Below are 19,809 nucleotides of genomic sequence, written 5' to 3'. Positions count from 1 at the left end.
TACGATATGCGTTTGGCAAATTGTTGGTGGTTGTTTGGTAACCTATAGTTGCTTCAATGCACAACAATGGACACTTGTCATCTTGGAAATCACACCACAGTACATCTCCTTATTTTTACACACAAAGATATATAACAAATAACCACCACTAACAATCTTTCCTGACTTAGGACACAGAATGTGACAGGGTTAAACTATATATTGAGATTTCAACCATTCTTGTCCCTATTGAATTTCCCGATCTATTTCAGTTTTTTTAAATACATATATGTATTAGACAAACATTTTCAATTCACATGTATCATGTAAAATTTCTTCTTTTGGAGGCCATGTTTGTTGATAAGTTATTACTCTTACTATTATTATTGTCAGAAATTAAAATCTAGATTTACAAAAGGATTGATGGTTCCGATGCATGACAAACTTGGCTCAGGAGTTTTAGAGATGAAGACTCTTTCAGGCAAAATTGCAAACAATGAGTAATAAAATGCTCCGCAGGGTGCAGCTTGATACAAACACAAATGTTGAACCCTGAACAGTTGGGGCAAGTATGGACACTTCATTAAAGCTTGATACAGCTTTTAATTTGGATTGTGATCAAATATTTGACACAGCATTGGTTTCTGACTCAAAATGAATGTGGTCAAAGAATTTAAAAATTTGAAATAGAACTTTTACCTATTATGGTCAAATATCCAAAATCTAAATACACGGTTAGAATCAGCATATCAAAGAGAGCCAAGAATTTAATTAATTTTTTACTAATGGACAATATCAGCTTACTTTTTAAAGGTTAGATAAAGCATATCAAAGGACCCAAAGATTTCAATTTTTGATGGTTCAATTCAGCACATTAAAGAACCCCAAGAATTCAAGACTTTGAATTTAACCCCATTGATCAAGAAATAAGCAATTTATACAAAGTATTATAACAGAATTGTTTTTGGCCTGTTTTTCCTATACAATTAGGGCCATAACCCCCACAATCAATCCCAATCTTCCTTTTTTGGAATGGAACCTTGTGGTACAATTTCATAGACTTATACTCAAGTTATTGTCTGGAAACCAGAAAATCCTAGTTTTTTGGCCCCAATTCCTAAACAGTTTGGGCCATAACCCCAAAAATCAATCCCAACCTTTTGTTTGAGGTATGAAACCTTGTGGTACAATAACAAACAGATCCATACACTTATACACAAGTTATTGTCCTGAAAAAAGAAAAATGCTTGATTTTGGAACCTGATGTTCAGTGGTTGTCGTTTGTTGATGTGGTTTATAAGGGTTTCTCGTTTCTCGTTTCTCATTTATTATATAGATTAGACCGTTGGTTTTCCTGTTTGAATGGTTTTACAACAGTCATTTTTGGGGCCCTTTATAGCTTGCTGTTTGGTGTGAGCCAAGGCTCCGTGTTGAAGGCCGTACTTTGACTTATAATGGTTTACTTTTACAAATTGACTTGGATGGAGAGTTGTCTCATTGGCACTCATACCACATCTTCTTGTATCTATTTAGCCCTTTTTTGGCCCCTAATTCTTAAACAATTAGAACAATAACCATGATAACCCCAAAAAGCAATCCCAACCTTGCTTTTGTGGTATGGAACCTTGTGGTACAATTTCATAGAGATCCATACAATTCTTCTCCAGTTTATTGTCTGGAAACCAAATGTCTTCAGATAACGACAATGACCATGACAATATCATAACATTATCATGATTATAGTCATTTACATGATTTAGAGGGCTCACATACAATGTACAACACACACTTTGCACCCTAACATAAAGAGGAATAGTTTATTTTATCCTGTTAAGACTATTTTTCATAATATAACTCACATTTTTTATGATGATCATGTGTCAGTGTTTAGGGAGCAACCATTTAATTTTTATGGGGGGCTAGGATGAAATTTGAAATAAAAAGGCAGGCCAGGAGTTTTGAGTAAAAAATTTTGAGTAAAAAAAAAAGGCAGGATCAGCAACTTGGCAAAAAAAAAGTCAGGATAAACTAGAAAAAAAATGCAGGACAAAATTTTTCATCCTAGCCCCCCATACAAATCAAATGGTAGCTCCCTTAATGTCCATTGGCAAATACATTATCTTCATATCATTATGAGAACATGTTGATGTGATATGAATATGAATCCTTTTTAGTATTAGATGGACATGTTGAGCAAGATTTTTGATGTGCTAGCTCACAAGGTAACAATCCGCAGGAAGACATATCACTGGCCTTCTTCAGTTTCTGCATTGTACATGTAGACAAGTCACTTTTTACAACCATTTAGACTTTATTTTTAATGTGCCAGAAAAACTTAATGATTGTGAAAAGTGACTTGTCTACCATGTAGGTTAGAAGGATAATAGAAAAACTGAAGAAGGCCAGTGGCCAAAACTTTAAAAAAAAATGTAACTACTACAATAATTAAAAAAAATCCTTATTGGAATTTCTACACAATTTTTTTTTTCATGATAAATATGTTGAAAGAATAATTCCTAAATATGACAGTTTTTACGAGATGTTATTTCCTGAGGTTATATAACTTCATCAACCATTGTCAACCAAGTACCAGTAATCTGATTTAAAAAAAATAGAAGAAGAAGAAATTATCATCATTTATACAATATTTAATCAATATTAACAACATCAGATAGACAGATAAATCTTTCCAGTTTAGGAGGAAGATGTAGCTGTGTTACACTTGTCCTCACAGGAACATTTGGATTGGCATTAAGTAATGCTGTCCTGATTACAACTCGAGCCATGTTTTGTAAGCGTTTTGGTGTACGTGTCTCAATCTGGATAAACTGAATAAAACTTTGTTCTCCCTCTGTTACTTCGTTAGGGCGATTGGCTATTTTATGTTTCATACTAGACACCCAGTGGTGGTATTCAAATTCAAATCCTGCACAGATAAGTTTCTGAACAAAACGACGACTTTCATCGCCAAAGTCTAGGATCATATAACAGAGAGAACTCTCAATTTGATACGGAACACAATTTGATGTCAAGATACATTCTGCTAGACTTGTATCCCCTTTAGCAAGCAAAACATATGTCAACATTTTCATTTCAATTCCATGAGAGTTTGGTCGCATTACATTAACGTCCGCACCATGCTTACATAGCAGTTTAGCAATTTCGATATTATTATTTTCTATGGATGTCCACAATGGTGTAAATCCATACTGATTTTTAGCATTCATATCAGCATTTTTATTGATCAACATCTCACATATGTTTTTATAACCATGTGATGCAGCTAAATATAATGGAGAACAAAGCCATTTATCACATACATTTACGTCTGCTCTTTGTAATATAAGTTCTTTAACTACTCGTTCGTAACCTTTACGACTTGCTTCACACAGTGGGTAACTTCCCTTGTGTTTATAATTTGGATCGGCATTAAATGTACGTAATAATGTCCTCTGTTCCTCTAGTATCAATGCTTCCTGATCAGGTTCAGAGCTATGGTTTAATAAACCTTCCCCAGAACAGATATAGAAGAGTCTTTTACTGTAAGCTGTTGGAGAAAGGATTCCTATGGTGTTCTCCATCTGTTAAAATAGAAACAAATATTTTAATCTAACATGTAAAATTGTGGTAACTTAATATACATGTACATGATTTTAGGCTTAATCTTAAATAAATAAATAAGTTTTCATCCTTAATGAGACATAAAAATTTAATAAAAACAGTGGCAATATGAGATGTTTTAGTTGACCTGGCCAAAAGGGCAAGTGTCAGTTATTACCATCACTTGAATTGCTGTCCATAATCCCTGCACCATTTAGTCACCCAACTAACAATATGAACAATAGGGTAATTTGGAAACCAGATTTGAAAACAATTCAAGTGAAAAAACCAATGGCCTGATTTATGACAAAAAACAAAAAACAAAAACAAACAAATATGACATATTGACATATTTGTTTTTCATTTATTTTATGGTCATACATGTAAATGCTGCTTTATAAGTTTGAATTGTTTCAAATCTTGTCATATAGAGGCCTTTTGTAGCTAACTTATACCATGTGGGTCTTTCTCTTTGTTAAAGGCCTAACATTGACCTATAGAATGTATAGTTGCATAAATCCGCTTCATTTGGACTCTATTGGATACATGTAGTTGTCTCATTGGCAATCATGCCACATCTCCTTATTTTATGATGATCCTGCCAACAATACCAGAATCATGCAGCAATATTTAGTTTTGAGAATTTTTTTTGTAAATCAATTAAATCCTTACCACACATATCCTATATATATATAGCATGTACAGTGTCATTGCACATTTGCAGATGATGATTATTATATATAAAGATCAAAATATTGAAGCAGAAGATAACTTTTTGATAATACATCTAAGTTGGCACCAGGTGAAAAAAGTTGTACCTTTAACAGTCAGAGGTCTGACATAAAAAAGTCAGAATTGTCTGACTAATGGAAGTCAGAATATATGGTGTCATGAGTTACCTCCCATCATTTAGTAGATAAAATTAGTAGATTTACTTGAAAACCAGCATGTAAAGATAGATTTTGATATTGAAAAGCATCATACAAGTATTCATGGTTATTCATTGAGTATGTTTGCTACAAATCTTGAAATACAGCTGTATTTCATTAAAATTTACAATTATATCAAATGAGAAGATGGGATATGATTGCCAATGAAACAACTATTCACAAGTAACAGCTGACAACTAAAAACTGAATCATAAGAACGACAATGGAATTTAATTTAATGATAAAGACACAAAAGTCCTACACAAAATTAACAAAACAGAAGTTTAAGGAACACAGCTTCTATTGCTGTCATTCAATCCAAAGTCACTGTGAGGCATTCACTGATTGAGCATGGAACAAAATCTCAAAAATCTTTGTTAAGTTCAAGACTGCCAGTCCAGTTCTTCATGCATTGTCATGTTGTGTGAATTTATATATTCATATATATATATGCAGTCAGCTTTTAGGTGTAAGTTTCTTTCTTTTTCTAAATATTTTGGGATATTGTCTTTATATGTAACATTAATACCTGGTCAACTTCATAAAACTTTTTTTTGCACAAGTGTAGGGGGTTTAATCATGGCAAGATCAAACGAAAGACTCTTATATGAATTTGCAGTTTTTTTATTATGAGATGGCATACATGTCATGTTAAAATGGATGGGACAAAGTATTTCATTTCAAATGTGAAGTAAAACCTTAAACATATCTAAACAAAGTGGGTGCTATGCACTTAAAAGATGACAAAAATTATATATATGAATAGAAAAATCCTTAGAATTACATGAATTAATTAGAAAAAGAGAAATGCTGATGGTTACTGACATTACACACTGGCTACTTTTTCTAACATGTCTAACAATTTTATGAAAATAACATACTTTTTGAGGATAACAGGATACCGGTAGTCAGGGTAGTCATTTCTACAGCTCAAATATTTTAATGTGTAGAACTGTTTTCATCATTTAAAATTTATTTTTTAATGAGCTGAGTCGGAGAGAAATCGACCTTATGTTATGCAAAAATATATATATATAAATCATGTATATATACAAGTCTAAATTGAAAACAAAGTTCAAACCTATGATTGCGTTGGATAAAAACCGCAATTTTTATAGGTGTGCATGCAAAACAAATTTCTTGATAGAGGGGTCTAAATACAGCACAAACAACATTTTCCAAAAAACCAAATGAGTGAAAAAGTATATTTTAACAAAATGCATTTGACTAGCAGGTCGAACAACTGATGTTCTTTAACCCTGCTGACTGCCATTGGCGATTGCCAAATAAACGGATCACAAGATGTAACAAAATAGATCTTATTATTAATTTTTTACCAAACAGAAAACAATTAACTTGCTGAAAACATGGTATACCGCAAATATGAGGTGCAAAAATTTGTACACCATATCCGGATTTTGTCAATTAATGTCTCTTCATTGATGTTAGGAATCGAAACGGTATTTGGAAGGCCATATAATTTACCTCAATTTAGGATAGACTCTTGAATTTTGAAAGAGTCAAAATAGGATGAATGGATCATATAAACCCGAAGGCAAATATAATACAAGCCCAAAGGAAAAAATATAAACAAGTCTAAATTGAAAACAACGTTCAAACCTATGATTGCTTTGGATAAAAACCGCAATTTTTATATGTGTGCATGCAAAACAAATTTCTTGATAGAGGGGTCTAAATACAGCACAAACAACATTTTCCAAAAAAACAAATGAGTGAAAAGGTATATTTTAACAAAACGCATTTGACTAGCAGGTCGAACAACTGATGTTCTTAAACTCTGCTGACTGCCATTGGCGATTGCCAAATAAATGGATCACAAGATGTAACAAAATAGATCTTATTTTTAATTTTTTACCAAACAGAAAACAATAAACTTGCGGAAAACATGGTCATGATGGTATACCGCAAACATGAGGTGCAAAAATTTGTACACCATATCCGGATTTCAACAATTAATGTCTCTTCAGTGATGTTAGGAATCGAAACGGTATTTGGAAGGCTATATAATTTACCTCAATTTAGGATAGACTCTTGAATTTTGAAAGAGCCAAAATAGGATGAACAGATCATATAAACCCGAAGGCAAATATAATACAAGCCCAAACGAAAAAATATAAACAAGTCTAAATTGAAAACAACGTTCAAACCTATAAGTGCGTTGGATAAAAACCGAAATTTTTATATGTGTGCATGCAAAACAAATTTCTTGATAGAGGGGTCTAAATACAGCACAAACAACATTTTCCAAAAAACCAAATGAGTGAAAAAGTATATTTTAACAAAATGCATTTGACTAGCAGGTCGAACAACTGATGTTCTTAAACCCTGCTGACTGCCATTGGCGATTGCCAAATAAACGGATCACAAGATGTAACAAAATAGATCTTATTATTAATTTTTTACCAAACAGAAAACAATTAACTTGCGGAAAACATGGTATACCGCAAATATGAGGTGCAAAAATTTGTACACCATATCCGGATTTCGTCAATTAATGTCTCTTCATTGATGTTAGGAATCGAAACGGTATTTGGAAGGCCATATAATTTACCTCAATTTAGGATAGACTCTTGAATTTTGAAAGAGTCAAATTAGGATGAATGGATCATATAAACCCGAAGGCAAATAAGGAAAAATATAAACAAGTCTAAATTGAAAACAACGTTCAAACCTATGATTGCTTTGGATAAAAACCGCAATTTTTATATGTGTGCATGCAAAACAAATTTCTTGATAGAGGGGTCTAAATACAGCACAAACAACATTTTCCAAAAAAACAAATGAGTGAAAAAGTATATTTTAACAAAACGCATTTGACTAGCAGGTCGAACAACTGATGTTCTTAAACTCTGCTGACTGCCACTGGCGATTGCCAAATAAATGGATCACAAGATGTAACAAAATAGATCTTATTTTTAATTTTTTACCAAACAGAAAACAATAAACTTGCGGAAAACATGGTCATGATGGTATACCGCAAACATGAGGTGCAAAAATTTGTACACCATATCCGGATTTCAACAATTAATGTCTCTTCAGTGATGTTAGGAATTGAAACGGTATTTGGAAGGCTATATAATTTACCTCAATTTAGGATAGACTCTTGAATTTTGAAAGAGCCAAAATAGGATGAACAGATCATATAAACCCGAAGGCAAATATAATACAAGCCCAAACGAAAAAATATAAACAAGTCTAAATTGAAAACAACGTTCAAACCTATAAGTGCGTTGGATAAAAACCGAAATTTTTATATGTGTGCATGCAAAACAAATTTCTTGATAGAGGGGTCTAAATACAGCACAAACAACATTTTCCAAAAAACCAAATGAGTGAAAAAGTATATTTTAACAAAACGCATTTGACTAGCAGGTCGAACAACTGATGTTCTTAAACCCTGCTGACTAATATACTTATAATATGTACTAATATATATATATATATTAGTACATTTGTTAACCTATTTTGGGCTGAAAAAATCTCAATAAAAAGTCTGTACTTGTTTGAAAATTTAGTTGATATACATGTAGCGCAGAACCCTACAAAACAGACCAAAATTCATTTTATTTCGTTTGTAAATTTTCTTAAATCAATTAAAATTGATTTCTATCCGATGCAGCTCTAATAAAACAATAATGATGAAACAGCAAATTAGACGTCATAAAATCTAGAAATTTAGCCATTTTTGATGAAATAAAAATATTTATTTCATCAAAAATTACATCATTTTTGTGGTGTTTACAAAACTTTCATTCATACTGACCATGCTGACTTAATTCTAATAAGAAGGTGCAATATTTTGATCTTATGTTAGTGTTTATATGTGTAAAATCTATAAAGCAGGGGCCCAACTGACAAAATGTGGAAATTTTGTATTGACCATATGGGAATTCTGTTAAAAAGTTAGGGGCCCAGCCAAATTTCCAGTAGCATTGGCTACTGGGCCCCTGTTAATCTTATTCCCTGTTTAACTTTTCTGCATGTTAAACATGCTAAATTGCTAGATTAGCTCTTATTTTCTTCAAGTTTGAATGGTTCTAATGATTTCTAATCGTCATTAAAACGTCTGAGTGTGGACAAAAGCTTTCCCGTAGGGACTTTTTTACGAATTAAAGAAGGGAGGGTTCGGTCACCATAACCCAACTTTGGACCTCAATTAAAGAAGTTCTGTAACTTTACCCACCTGGGTCTTTTGGCTATGCAAGCTTAGGTAATTGCCTATCATTTGCACCTAGTGTGGACAACAGCTTTGCTGTAGGGACTTTATGTATGATGTTGGGTCCAGATTTTACATAACCTTGGATTCAAAAAATTTGTCGTTTAGATAAACCAAAATCTTTATGTTAATTGGTTTCTTGTTCTATTTGTTAGTCACTCTTACACTAATCACTCTTCCTTTCGAAATATAATAAATAAATTACCAGTGTGACGACATACTTTTGAATAATTAGAAAAATGACCTATTTCTTTGACAAAAGAAGAAAACTGTGTATAATAGTTATCAGCTTTTATTTCTACAGAAAATCTAACAAAAAATACTTGACGTTCCAAAATCAGTTTTTTTTTTCTTTTCTTTTCAAACGCATATATAAGCTAAAATATTTAATTGTAACTTTAAATTAATTTAGTGTGAACTATTTTTATTATTTTTTTCATTATTATAACGACAACAAACCCATCTCTTAAATCAGAGAACACTAAAGAGAGAAAGGATTAGCTAAAACATGTAAAAGGAATTTTAGATGCCCGGCTTAAAAGTTATTAAATACACGAATAACTAATTAACTTTGTCTGTGTTAAAATGGAATTGCATTTTGTCTTCCTACTGGAAATAATTGTCATCATATTTCAAAGGATGTTTCGTGTTATTGCAAGTCTTCGGTTTTTAGGCATGATCAAGTTGGCGCGTTTTCTTATTGCTCGCTGGCTTATTGTTCTCTAGCTTGATGCATCTTATAGTTTACTGGCTAATGGTTCGCTAGCTTGAGTCTGGTAATGTATCATGACATGCATCTGTTGCATCACAATTTGGTAGTAAAATGATTTTCTTGAGTGTTTAGTCCTTGGATCCAGCATGAACTATACATTCAAGTCTGGCAGTTGAATTCTTAAGTTTGACTACATTTTGACAGTCTAAGAATCATGTCTATATAAAAATAAGGAGATGTTGTAAAATATGAAACAATTCAAATAAAAAAACTTACGGCCTAATTTATAACAAAACAGTTTACGAAAAACAAATATGACAGACATGAACCAACGACAACCACTGAACTACAGGTTACTGCCTTGAGACAGGCACATAAAGAATGTGGCGGCGTTAAACAAGTTTGTGAGCACTCAACCCTCCCATAACCTGGGACAGTGGGGTAACAATACAACACAATATCAAACTATAATAAAATGCTGCGCTGGGCGCAGCTTGATACCACCGCAGAGGTCGAACCCTGAACAGTTGGGGCAAGTATGGACACAACATTCAAGCTTGATACAGCTCTGAATTTGGATTGTGATTAATTATTTGATACAGCATAGGTTTCTGACACAGAATGAATGTGGTCTAAGAACTTAAATTTTTTTAATTTACCTTAATTCAAACATAATATCATTATTATTTGCTTTTATATATAAATCAGAAATAACCAATTTAAAATGAAAAATTTTAAAGAAAAAAAAAAGGAAAAAAAGGGAAAAAAAATCCCCCCCCCCAAAATATTTGAACCCCCTTATGATTCCTCACCCCCAAGCTCAATCCCAGCCTTCCCTTTGTGGTATGGTACCTTCCAGTACAATTTCAAAGAGATCCATACACTTGAACGCAAGTTATTGTCTGGAAACTAGAAAAATGCTTGTTTTTTGGCCCCTTTTTGGCCACAAATTCCTAAACTTTTAGGGCAATTACCGCCAAACTCAAACCCAGCTTTCCCTTTGTGATATGGAACCTTGTGGTACAATGTCAGAGAGATCCATACACTTGAACACAAGTTATTGTCTGGAAACTAGAAAAATTATTGTTTTTTGGCCCCTTTTTGGACCCTAATTCCTTAACTGTTGGTACCATAACCCCCAAAATCCATCCCAACCTTCCTTTTGTGGTATTGAACCTTGTCATAAAATTTCATAGAGATCCATTCACTTAAACTAAAGTTAGAGTGCGAAAACCAATGTGTCTTCGGACGATGACGACTACGTATACGCCAAGGTCATACCAATATACATCGTATAAAAATCAGTTGAAAAAGGCTTAACTCATAAGATGGATAATATAGAAATACATCTAACAAAAACACAAAGTAGACGTGGACGAGTACTTATACATATATTTGTGGACGCCGCCACCTCCGACGGAATGTAGGATCACTATGTCTGGCTTTTGCGACAAAAGTCGCAGGCTCAACAAAAATGATTAGCAAAGGCAACAACAAAGCATTTAAAGAAGAATGTGAAGGGTGCAATATTGAAAGAAATGAAGAAAAAATTGTACTTGGAGATAAGACATTCACTTTCAAAGACAACATTCACAGATGTCAACTTGAAAACCTTGTTTATGGACTACACTGTGGGAAATGTGACCACTATGTCTATGTAGGAGAAACAGAAAGATCCCTCAATGAAAGAATCAAAGAACACCTAGCAGATATTAGACATAACAGGAAAAAAGCTGTAGCTAAACATTTTAACCAGAAGGACCATTGTATAGAGGACATGACAGTTCAAGTTCTTCAACAAATTTAAGAAAAATCTGCCAATTATAGATGATATATTGAGGCACAGTGGATGCAAAAACTAAATACAATTAAGCCATTTGGGGTCAACATTAAACAAAAGATTGACTTTAATTTATCTAATTTCATATACTTTGCCCTTCATTCATAAAAAGATACATGTATTATGACGTCAAATTATTGTGACGTCATAACATTACCAAGGAATTAAATCTATAACATCTTAATGATTGTGAAAGTAAAATGTCTACCATGTAGTTAAGAAGGATAATAAAGAAACTGAAGATGGCTAGTGGCCGAAACATCTTACAAAATGGTTTATTTACTACAATAATATAATATGTGTTCCCTATTGGAATTTTGAAACAAGGATAGCAAAAAGAGTTAGGACAGCATATATATAGAGAAACAAGAGTGCACACGCTGAAATGTCTCGCCTTCTTTACTAATCATTGATATTATGTTGATAGTCCTAAATATAAAGCTTTATTACAACTGTCACATAAACTTAATATTAACCAAGTAAACTAAATATTGACCAATGAACCATGAAAATGAGGTCAAGGTCAGATGAACTGTACTAGGCAGGCATGTACAGCTAACAATTCTTCCATACAACAAATATAGTTGACCTATTGCTTATAGTTAAAGAAAAACAGACCAAAACACAAAAACTTAACACTGAGCAATGAACCTTGAAAATGAGATCAAGGTAAAATAAAACCTGCGAGACTGACATATAGACCATAAAATATTTCCATACACCAAATATAGTTGAACTATTGCATATAGTATTAGAAAAAAAGACCAAAACTCAAAAACTTAACTTTGACCACTGAACCATGAAAATGAGGTCAAGGTCAGATGACACCTGCCAGCTAGACATGTACACCTTACAATCATTCCATAGACCAAATATATATAGTAGACCTATTGCATACAGTATAAGAAAAACAGACCAAAACACAAAAACTTAACTATCACCACTGAACCATGAAAATGAGGTCAAGGTCAGATGACACCTGCCAGTTGGACATGTACACCTTACATGTGGAGCAGGATCTGCTTACCCTTCCAGAACACCTGAGATCACTCCCAGTTTTTGGTGGGGTTCGTGTTGCTTAGTCTTTGGTTTTCTATGTTGTGTCATCTGTACTATTATTTGTCTGTTTGTCTTTTTATTTTTGGCCATGGCGTTGTCAGTTTGTTTTCAATCTATGAATTTGACTGTCCCTCTGGTATCTTTCGTCCCTCTTTTACAGTCCTTCCATACACCGAATATATAAGACCTATTGCTTATAGTATCTGAGATATGGACTTGACCACCAAAACTTAACCTTGTTCACTGATCCATGAAATGAGGTCGAAGTCAAGTGAAAACTGTCTGACGGGCATGAGGACCTTGCAAGGTACGCACATACCAAATATAGTTATCATATTACTTATAATAAGAGAGAATTTAACATTACAAAAAATCTTAACTTTTTTTTCAAGTAGTCACTGACGGAAACTTCGTAACATGAGGCATCCATATACAAAGTATGAAGCATCCAGATCTTCCACCTTCTAAAATATAAAGCTTTTAAGAAGTTAGCTAACGCCGCCGCCACCGTCACTATCCCTATGTCGAGCTTTCTGCGACAAAAGTCGCAGGCTCGACAAAAATGTCACGACCACAGAGATTTTTTCCAACCAATTTTCTTTGTGTTTACACGTATTGTATAATTATATCAATGCCAAAATAGAACACACTATTACAGTCATGTCTATCGTATCGGAACTAACGTATCTTAATTTTCTAATTAATCATCGTAAACTGCATTTATCAGCATGATCAGTGTTTATGTCATCCAACATAAAAAAAAAAATCAGCTATTTTCGTCGACAAATTGAATTTTTGTTTTAATTTGCTTCGACAGAATATCTCCAGATGAGGTCCAGATTCATTTTTTTGGACTCTTCACCAGAAGACATTCTGGAGATTTACAGAAGAGACCATTAAAACACGCCCCAGTACTCCAAATAATAATGACATCTTGACAGACTTTTTTTATTTTTTGCTGAGACGGCTTCCTACGACATAGCAAGTGTCACAGCAAAACAATTAAATAGCCTTTCCAGACGTAATAATTATTTGGTCTAGGTGCTATAGTATTAATAGTATATGATATTTAATGCGATTTTTGTTTTTATACAACGAATACATGACAACTCGCCCCACTGCCAAATCGCCCCACTTTTGTTTACCGTTGAATATAGGTCTGCCAACTCGCCCCACTTACTAAAAAAGTTAAAATCCCGCTGAATATAGGTCTGCCAACTCGCCCCACTTATGAAAAATAGTAAAATTCCGATGAAATTAGTCCTGCCAACTCGCCCCACTTATGAAAAATAGTAAAATCCCAATGAAATTAGTCCTGCCAACTCGCCCCACTTATGAAAAAAAGAATAGCATCTTACTGCAATAATGACTACCATCTCGCCCCACTTATAAAAAGGAATCTAATCCCATTGAATAAAAGTCTGCCAACTCCCCCAACTAATGAATAAAAGAATTAAACTGTACTGAATTAAGGTCTACCAACTCGCCTCACTTATGAATTAAATTAATACTGATGAAAACCTTAGAAATGCATCTTGTTTTTTTTTAACTCTTTTCTTTTGGTTGAAAGAAAGCAGAAAGAAGTAAGGTGGGGGGGGGGGGGGGGGTAGGACCTTTATCAGGACTCCGGGATCGGGTGTTTTTAAGCTCGGGATTTCGGGATTGATCCTTTCGGGATCCGTGAATTCTTTTTTCGAATTTCGGGATGTTGGGATTTATTTTTTTTTAAATTCGGGACCTCGGGATTCGATGTTTTTAAGCCCGGGATTTCGGGATCAGGACCCCTCCTATCCCCCTCAAGTAAGTATCAGCATTTCTGTGACGTACGATGTTATTGACTATTGTAACTGTTTATGACATTTGTTTTCTGGTAAATGTAATCACTGTTTTACTATAGCTAGATAAGTCACGAATCATGGGTGTTTAAAAAAAATAATAAAGTTCATCTCCAATAAATACTAAAATTACATAATAAATACCGGTAATGTATCTACAATTTTATTTTAAAAATTGAAGCATCATTTAATTTCAATCATAATCATATATTCAATTTTCGATTTTTATTAGTATCACAAGTGATTTGTTTTATTCTCTGTAGACAATGGTAGATAAGTTTTAATAAGTGGGGCGAGTTGGCCGACCTTTATTGTATATTATAAGGATTTTACCCTTTGTCATAAGTGGGGTGAGTTGGTAAACCAGAGTGGAGCGATTTTTTTTAGAAAGTGGGGCGAGTTGGTAAACAGGACTAAAGAGTGGGGCGATTTGGCAGTGGGGCGAGTTGGTTTGCTTCCCTATACAACATGTCAACAATGGCCTTCTTTTTACCTTCACTGCCTTCGGGGTATCTTTACCATTTTTTACTTCTATGGTTAGTTTAGTATATCTATAGCTCTAAATGGGTTTGGACTCCTTAAGTAAAAGAAGGTCAATACAATTTTAAGGATACAATACAACATACAATGCAAAAAGCACACAACGCAGATCTAGGTTTCTGTTTTTCTTGTTTCCCTCAGTCAAACGGTCCGAGTTTTACACACAACACCGGAAGTATTGAATTCTACTGTAAGTCAAGGTCATGAAGAATGCAGCAGCAGCCGACTAATTCTTTATAAGAGTTTGAGGTGTATTTTGTCATACTTTACATTTTTTTTTTAGATTAGACTTTTCTGATTGTGCATGGTGTTTGGCATATATTTTTGATTGATAGCTTTTGATGTTTGGTTGACTGGCTGATGTCAAGTAAAAATCAGGATCTGTCTGCTGTCTGTTACTGAAGTGTTAGGCTTAATCAGCTTACTATATATATATATATATATATATATGTTTTGAACTATATTTAGCTGTCAAAGCTGAAAAGTGAATCAGGATGTCAACAGTGTTTACTGTTATGTGAAAAAAAGATTCATGGGCAGTTTTGTTGTATACAAAGTAAAAATGACATGAGATTTTTAAAACTGTGAGTGTGAAACTGAAAGACTGGATACTTTTGGTATTAAAATTGAAGATTTGATAGGTAGGATGAAATAATGAAAACGTTATACAGTCTGGTTATGTCATACCAGTCATGTCCTACACTGGCCAAGTTAATGAGACATGAAAGTTTTGAGTAGAGTCCAAATGTTTTGTAAGAACTTTGCACAGTTATTTACTTGGGACATGGATTTTTATAGAATTATGTCATTTATCATCAGGGGCGTATCATTTTATTCTTAGGGGCCTCGGTGGCCGAGTGGTCTAAGTAGTTACTACTGTAATCACTAGCCAGTCAACACTGAGGTTGTGAGTTCGAACCCCGCTCATGCGGGTGCACTCGACTCCAATCTTAATTGACTAGGATTGTCAGTTTTCCTATCGAAGGTCGGTGGTTTTCTCCGGGCGCTCCAGCTTCCTCCACCAATAAAAACTGGCCGCCACGAAATAGCCCAAAAGCGGTGCTTAAAAGTGGCGTTAAAACACCAAAAATCAAAATCAAATCATTTTATTCTTAGATGCATGGTTTTTTTATTAGTTGTTGAAAGCCGTTGTTGGCTTTCAACTAGCTTTTTTCCACTTGGTCTTCATCCGATCTACAATAAAACCCTTGTCAAAGTGGGGCGTCAGCTTGGCTGTGCAGGATGTATAAATAGGCTATCTTGTCTGGTCAGAAAGGGGACGTTAACTCCGATGCCTGGTGTATAGAGAATGCCACACTTTTTGCACGGTAAGAACACTTGCAACAACTCTTTGAGGGGTCCGTAGGTGGTCTGCTGAAAGACAAAATTTCTGTCCCTATCCAATAAACCATCATTTACCTACGCGTCGCTAGGTAAACTCAATTTGCGACAGTAAAATCTACGTTTTACGAAGGCCAAGCTTAAAATACAATACAGTCATGACAGTTATCTCCTAATTTTCTAATGTCATTTTCAAATTTTCAAACCTTCATCCTGGACGACCCCTATTACAGGACCTAATGGCTACCTGTTGTATTTATTGTAAATTTGTATTTGTCCTGAACATGCATAACTATTTGCCACTGGACAACAAGTTGGCAATCAATCAATCAACTGGCTTTCAGTAACTTCGAGTACTCTCAGATCTACGTATAATGACCATAATTATTCCTAAGGCTAAAGCAGGTAGGGATTTTACAGTAGAGGATATCAGAAAAAATGAATTTCTTGAATTTTGTCACGATAGTATGAACAGAACCGAACTTCTGCATTGGGAATCAACTGTGTGTGAGTGTATGTGTTTGTGTGGCCGGGGTGAAAGTTTAAGAATCAAAAGATGGATGGTCGATGTCTAGCCCAAAGGATAGTATTATTATATATAGTAGTCTCAGTGTTTAAGTGCCTATTCTTTTAATGAAGGATTGTCTATATGTACTATCAATTAACGTATATAACTATCGTCAACAAGAAAGGAATAGATATGAAAATACTAAATAGGATGTACTACTTAATTAAAGGGCTATGCTGATCTACGCTGGGCAATGCATATTGTAAATAAACATATATTTTTTTTTAGATTTCCGATCGTACTGCTCTTATTCACCAGATGTTGTTGTAAAATTATTTATAATTCTTCGAATTTTCTTCATGTATATTATCATGATAAAATAACCAGTAAATTAAATACTTTTTGTACACAAAATTTTGCAACTATAATGCTGAAAACCGTTTCCTGTTGTGGGGCCCGCCCCCCAGAACCCCCTACCAGGGCTCTGTCCTGGACCTGCTGGGCGCCTTTAGCGGGCCCCCAGACCCCCTGCTGCAATTTGTGCCTACAGTTGATAGGATACCTAGCTATGCCGCTGATCATGTTTATGAAGCCAAAAAAATATATGTGTGTTGCCGTTGGCTGACCGACTAATTTGTAAAAAATTGGTAATTTTTGGGTGTGATTGGAAAAAAGTCCTTCTTTTAATCATGAAACCATAACCCAACCTGATATACAAACATTTATGACAATTTCACAATCAAAAACATTCTAACAACTTTGTGATGAAATTGATGAATTTAAAAGAAAAAAAATAACAACCTACCGACCCTATTTTTTGGACCGAGCAACATGAAACGCCATTAAAGGCCTATTGTAAAATGGTGCCAATGTTATAAAGTTATAAATGCACATTATGCAGCTTGTCATCATTGAGGTATTTAGAATAAACCAAAGTACAAAATTTATGTTCAGTACTGACATCACTTATTTAATCAATTGATCTTGGTTCGACACTAATGTACCAAATTCAGGCTTGTATAGTCCGCGGTTTTTTCCAAAATTAATAAAATTGAGAATGGAAATGGGGAATATGTCAAAGAGACAACAACACCACCAAGGGGCAGACAACAGCCGAAGGCCACCAATGGGACCAATAGGATCAATCATATTGAACCATGATCAATCATACTGAGCATTAGTATGAGAATTCTTTTATGTATGTTTGTATATAAAAAAAAAGTTTATATATAAAATTGTAATCAGCAAGTAATTATTTGAATTGTAATCTAAAAGTAATCTTGATTACACTCGTTTTTTGCTTTGTAATCAATTACATTATCAATATGATTACTCATGTGACTTGTAATCAGAAAATGCATGATTACTGATACATGTGATTACATGTGATTACACAGCAAAATGTAATCAATTACAGCTGATTACAATTAATGATTACAATTACCCCATGCCTGTCTAGCACATTCTGACTTGAGTAAGTCTGAAAATCCTATTACTTCTTCGTAAAAATGCATAATCTAATTAAGATTTTGACTTTTTAACATCAGTGCTCCAGTTATAATAATCTATTTTGGTGACTGGTATTCAGTCACTGCATAGTTTACATTTGCTTCTCCATGTTCTTACAAATGAAGCTTCATATTCATGTATACTAATTATTGCACAATGTAATCAAATTATACTTTCATCAAGAAAAGGGAAGGCATAGATTTAATTAACAATGCTTACATGTTGTAATTATGCCTCTGTTCCAAAGGAGGGGAGGTATACTGTTTTATCCTAGTCTGTTCTTGCATACAATGTACATGATGTATATATACATGTGGGTTAGTCCCTCCATCCCATGAAATTTCCATCCCATATTTCTCAGAACTACAGATCAGAGCTTTCTGAAATTTGCTATCAAGCTTTTTGAAAACATGGGAAATATTGTTTAATATTCATCAATCCTGGCAGAACATGCTCAACTTCCTGTTCACCTGTGTATGAAATTTCCATCCATTTTTGGAAAATGATGCTATCAGCGGCATGTTTCCGATACCATTGTTGACCAGAACTTACGGAAGTCAATTATTGCCCCAGCCTACCGCACTCGGTTTCATATTTACTATTTTACAGACTAACTGGAATCTGCTTGTATTACGCTACACTCAAACAGTGTTGTAGTCGGACGGGAACCAGTTTACATACTTTATTTTATTTACCAAAAAGATATCTTGACCTGTCCATATGTTTTTTGTTATTAAATGGTATTTGGAGCTATCCCTTTGTTATATTTTTCATATTTATTCGAGCTTTCACTTTTATGCACATGTCTTACAATCGTAAACAATCGGTATGTATACATGATAAATAGATCCGTTTTGTTATGGTGTTGGACTTTTTACCCTCAAATGATCAGCAATCGCTAGACAAAATAGTTCTCCTAAATAATGTCAGCCTTTCATACCATTCCTCAAATTTTAATTTCATTAATTTCCCCCCGAAAAATGACAGATTTTTCTGTAATTTTCCTGCATAGATCAATTATCCCTTTCTCTTGTATATTAATTTCAGCAGTGGACTTAGGTAGTAAGTTCATGAAGTTATTGGGCCAAAGCTTTAAAAATTACCCATGGGATTTTTTCTGTAATCATAATATTCATTAACTACTCTTACAATCAGACAAAGGTCAACAATTTTAAGGAACCTGATTGGTCTTCGTTACACTTAGAATGATCAACTTCAAGGTTATGTTCTGATCTACAAATTATTCCATTTTACATGTTTTATGCATATTTAAAATAAACTGTAAAAACTGACAGGCTAATCCAGCAAAAGATAATTTCTGCATGTATATAGTTGTTTTTTTAATGGAATCGTTGTCTTTTAACCAATAAAAAAATCAAGCTTGTGGGAAAAATATCAAGAAAATGTTATAAACATTTACTGAAGTATTTACATTTTTAATTCTCATATTACACATGTATTACTTGTTTCAGTGATTTTAAAAAGTCTGTCTATTAAATTTCAATTATTTAAAGCCGAAATCACTAAAAGATGATTCTGAAATCACTTGCATGACTTGTATAAGTAGTACCCCTGACTGGTAAAAGGACAAGTCACAAAATTTGTAAGGAAAAAAGACACAAAGAATTTAGATTTTTTTTTTAAATAGACGAGAAAATTAAAACAATTTCCTTTTATCATGTTAATATGAATTTATTTTAAAATTCAGGAAATTGTATCA

The 19,809-nt window shown here is 33.7% G+C and overlaps 2 protein-coding genes across 3 annotated transcripts in view; one reads left to right on the top strand and one right to left on the bottom strand.

The window, feature by feature from the left end:
• Positions 1-2,612: 2,612 nt before the first annotated feature.
• LOC127717663 (ankyrin repeat and KH domain-containing protein mask-like) lies at positions 2,613-14,894 on the bottom strand. Of its 2 annotated transcripts, none has more exons than XM_052223407.1 (2): positions 14,818-14,894; positions 2,613-3,560 (listed from the first exon to the last, which is right to left on the bottom strand). In XM_052223407.1, the coding sequence occupies exon 2, from the start codon at positions 3,558-3,560 to the stop codon at positions 2,628-2,630; it is 933 nt and encodes a 310-aa protein (XP_052079367.1). In that variant the 5' UTR covers positions 14,818-14,894; the 3' UTR covers positions 2,613-2,627. The 2 variants fall into 2 exon arrangements, with proteins under 2 accessions (XP_052079367.1, XP_052079368.1); XM_052223408.1 differs by lacking the exon at positions 14,818-14,894 and adding an exon at positions 14,685-14,800.
• A 26-nt stretch (positions 14,895-14,920) lies between these two features.
• The window catches only part of LOC127717661 (glycerol-3-phosphate dehydrogenase, mitochondrial-like), a 50,666-nt gene continuing 45,777 nt past the window's right edge, over positions 14,921-19,809 (top strand). Inside the window, exon 1 of the mRNA XM_052223405.1 lies at positions 14,921-14,980. The gene's annotated coding sequence lies outside the window, so the exon portion shown is untranslated. The remainder of the gene's footprint in view (positions 14,981-19,809) is intronic.

This window comes from Mytilus californianus, unplaced genomic scaffold, assembly GCF_021869535.1.
Source record: "Mytilus californianus isolate M0D057914Y unplaced genomic scaffold, xbMytCali1.0.p SCAF_10, whole genome shotgun sequence".
NCBI lineage: Eukaryota > Metazoa > Mollusca > Bivalvia > Mytilida > Mytilidae > Mytilus > Mytilus californianus.
Note: the sequence above shows the minus strand (reverse complement) of the source record. Positions and strands in the feature narration are given on the sequence as shown.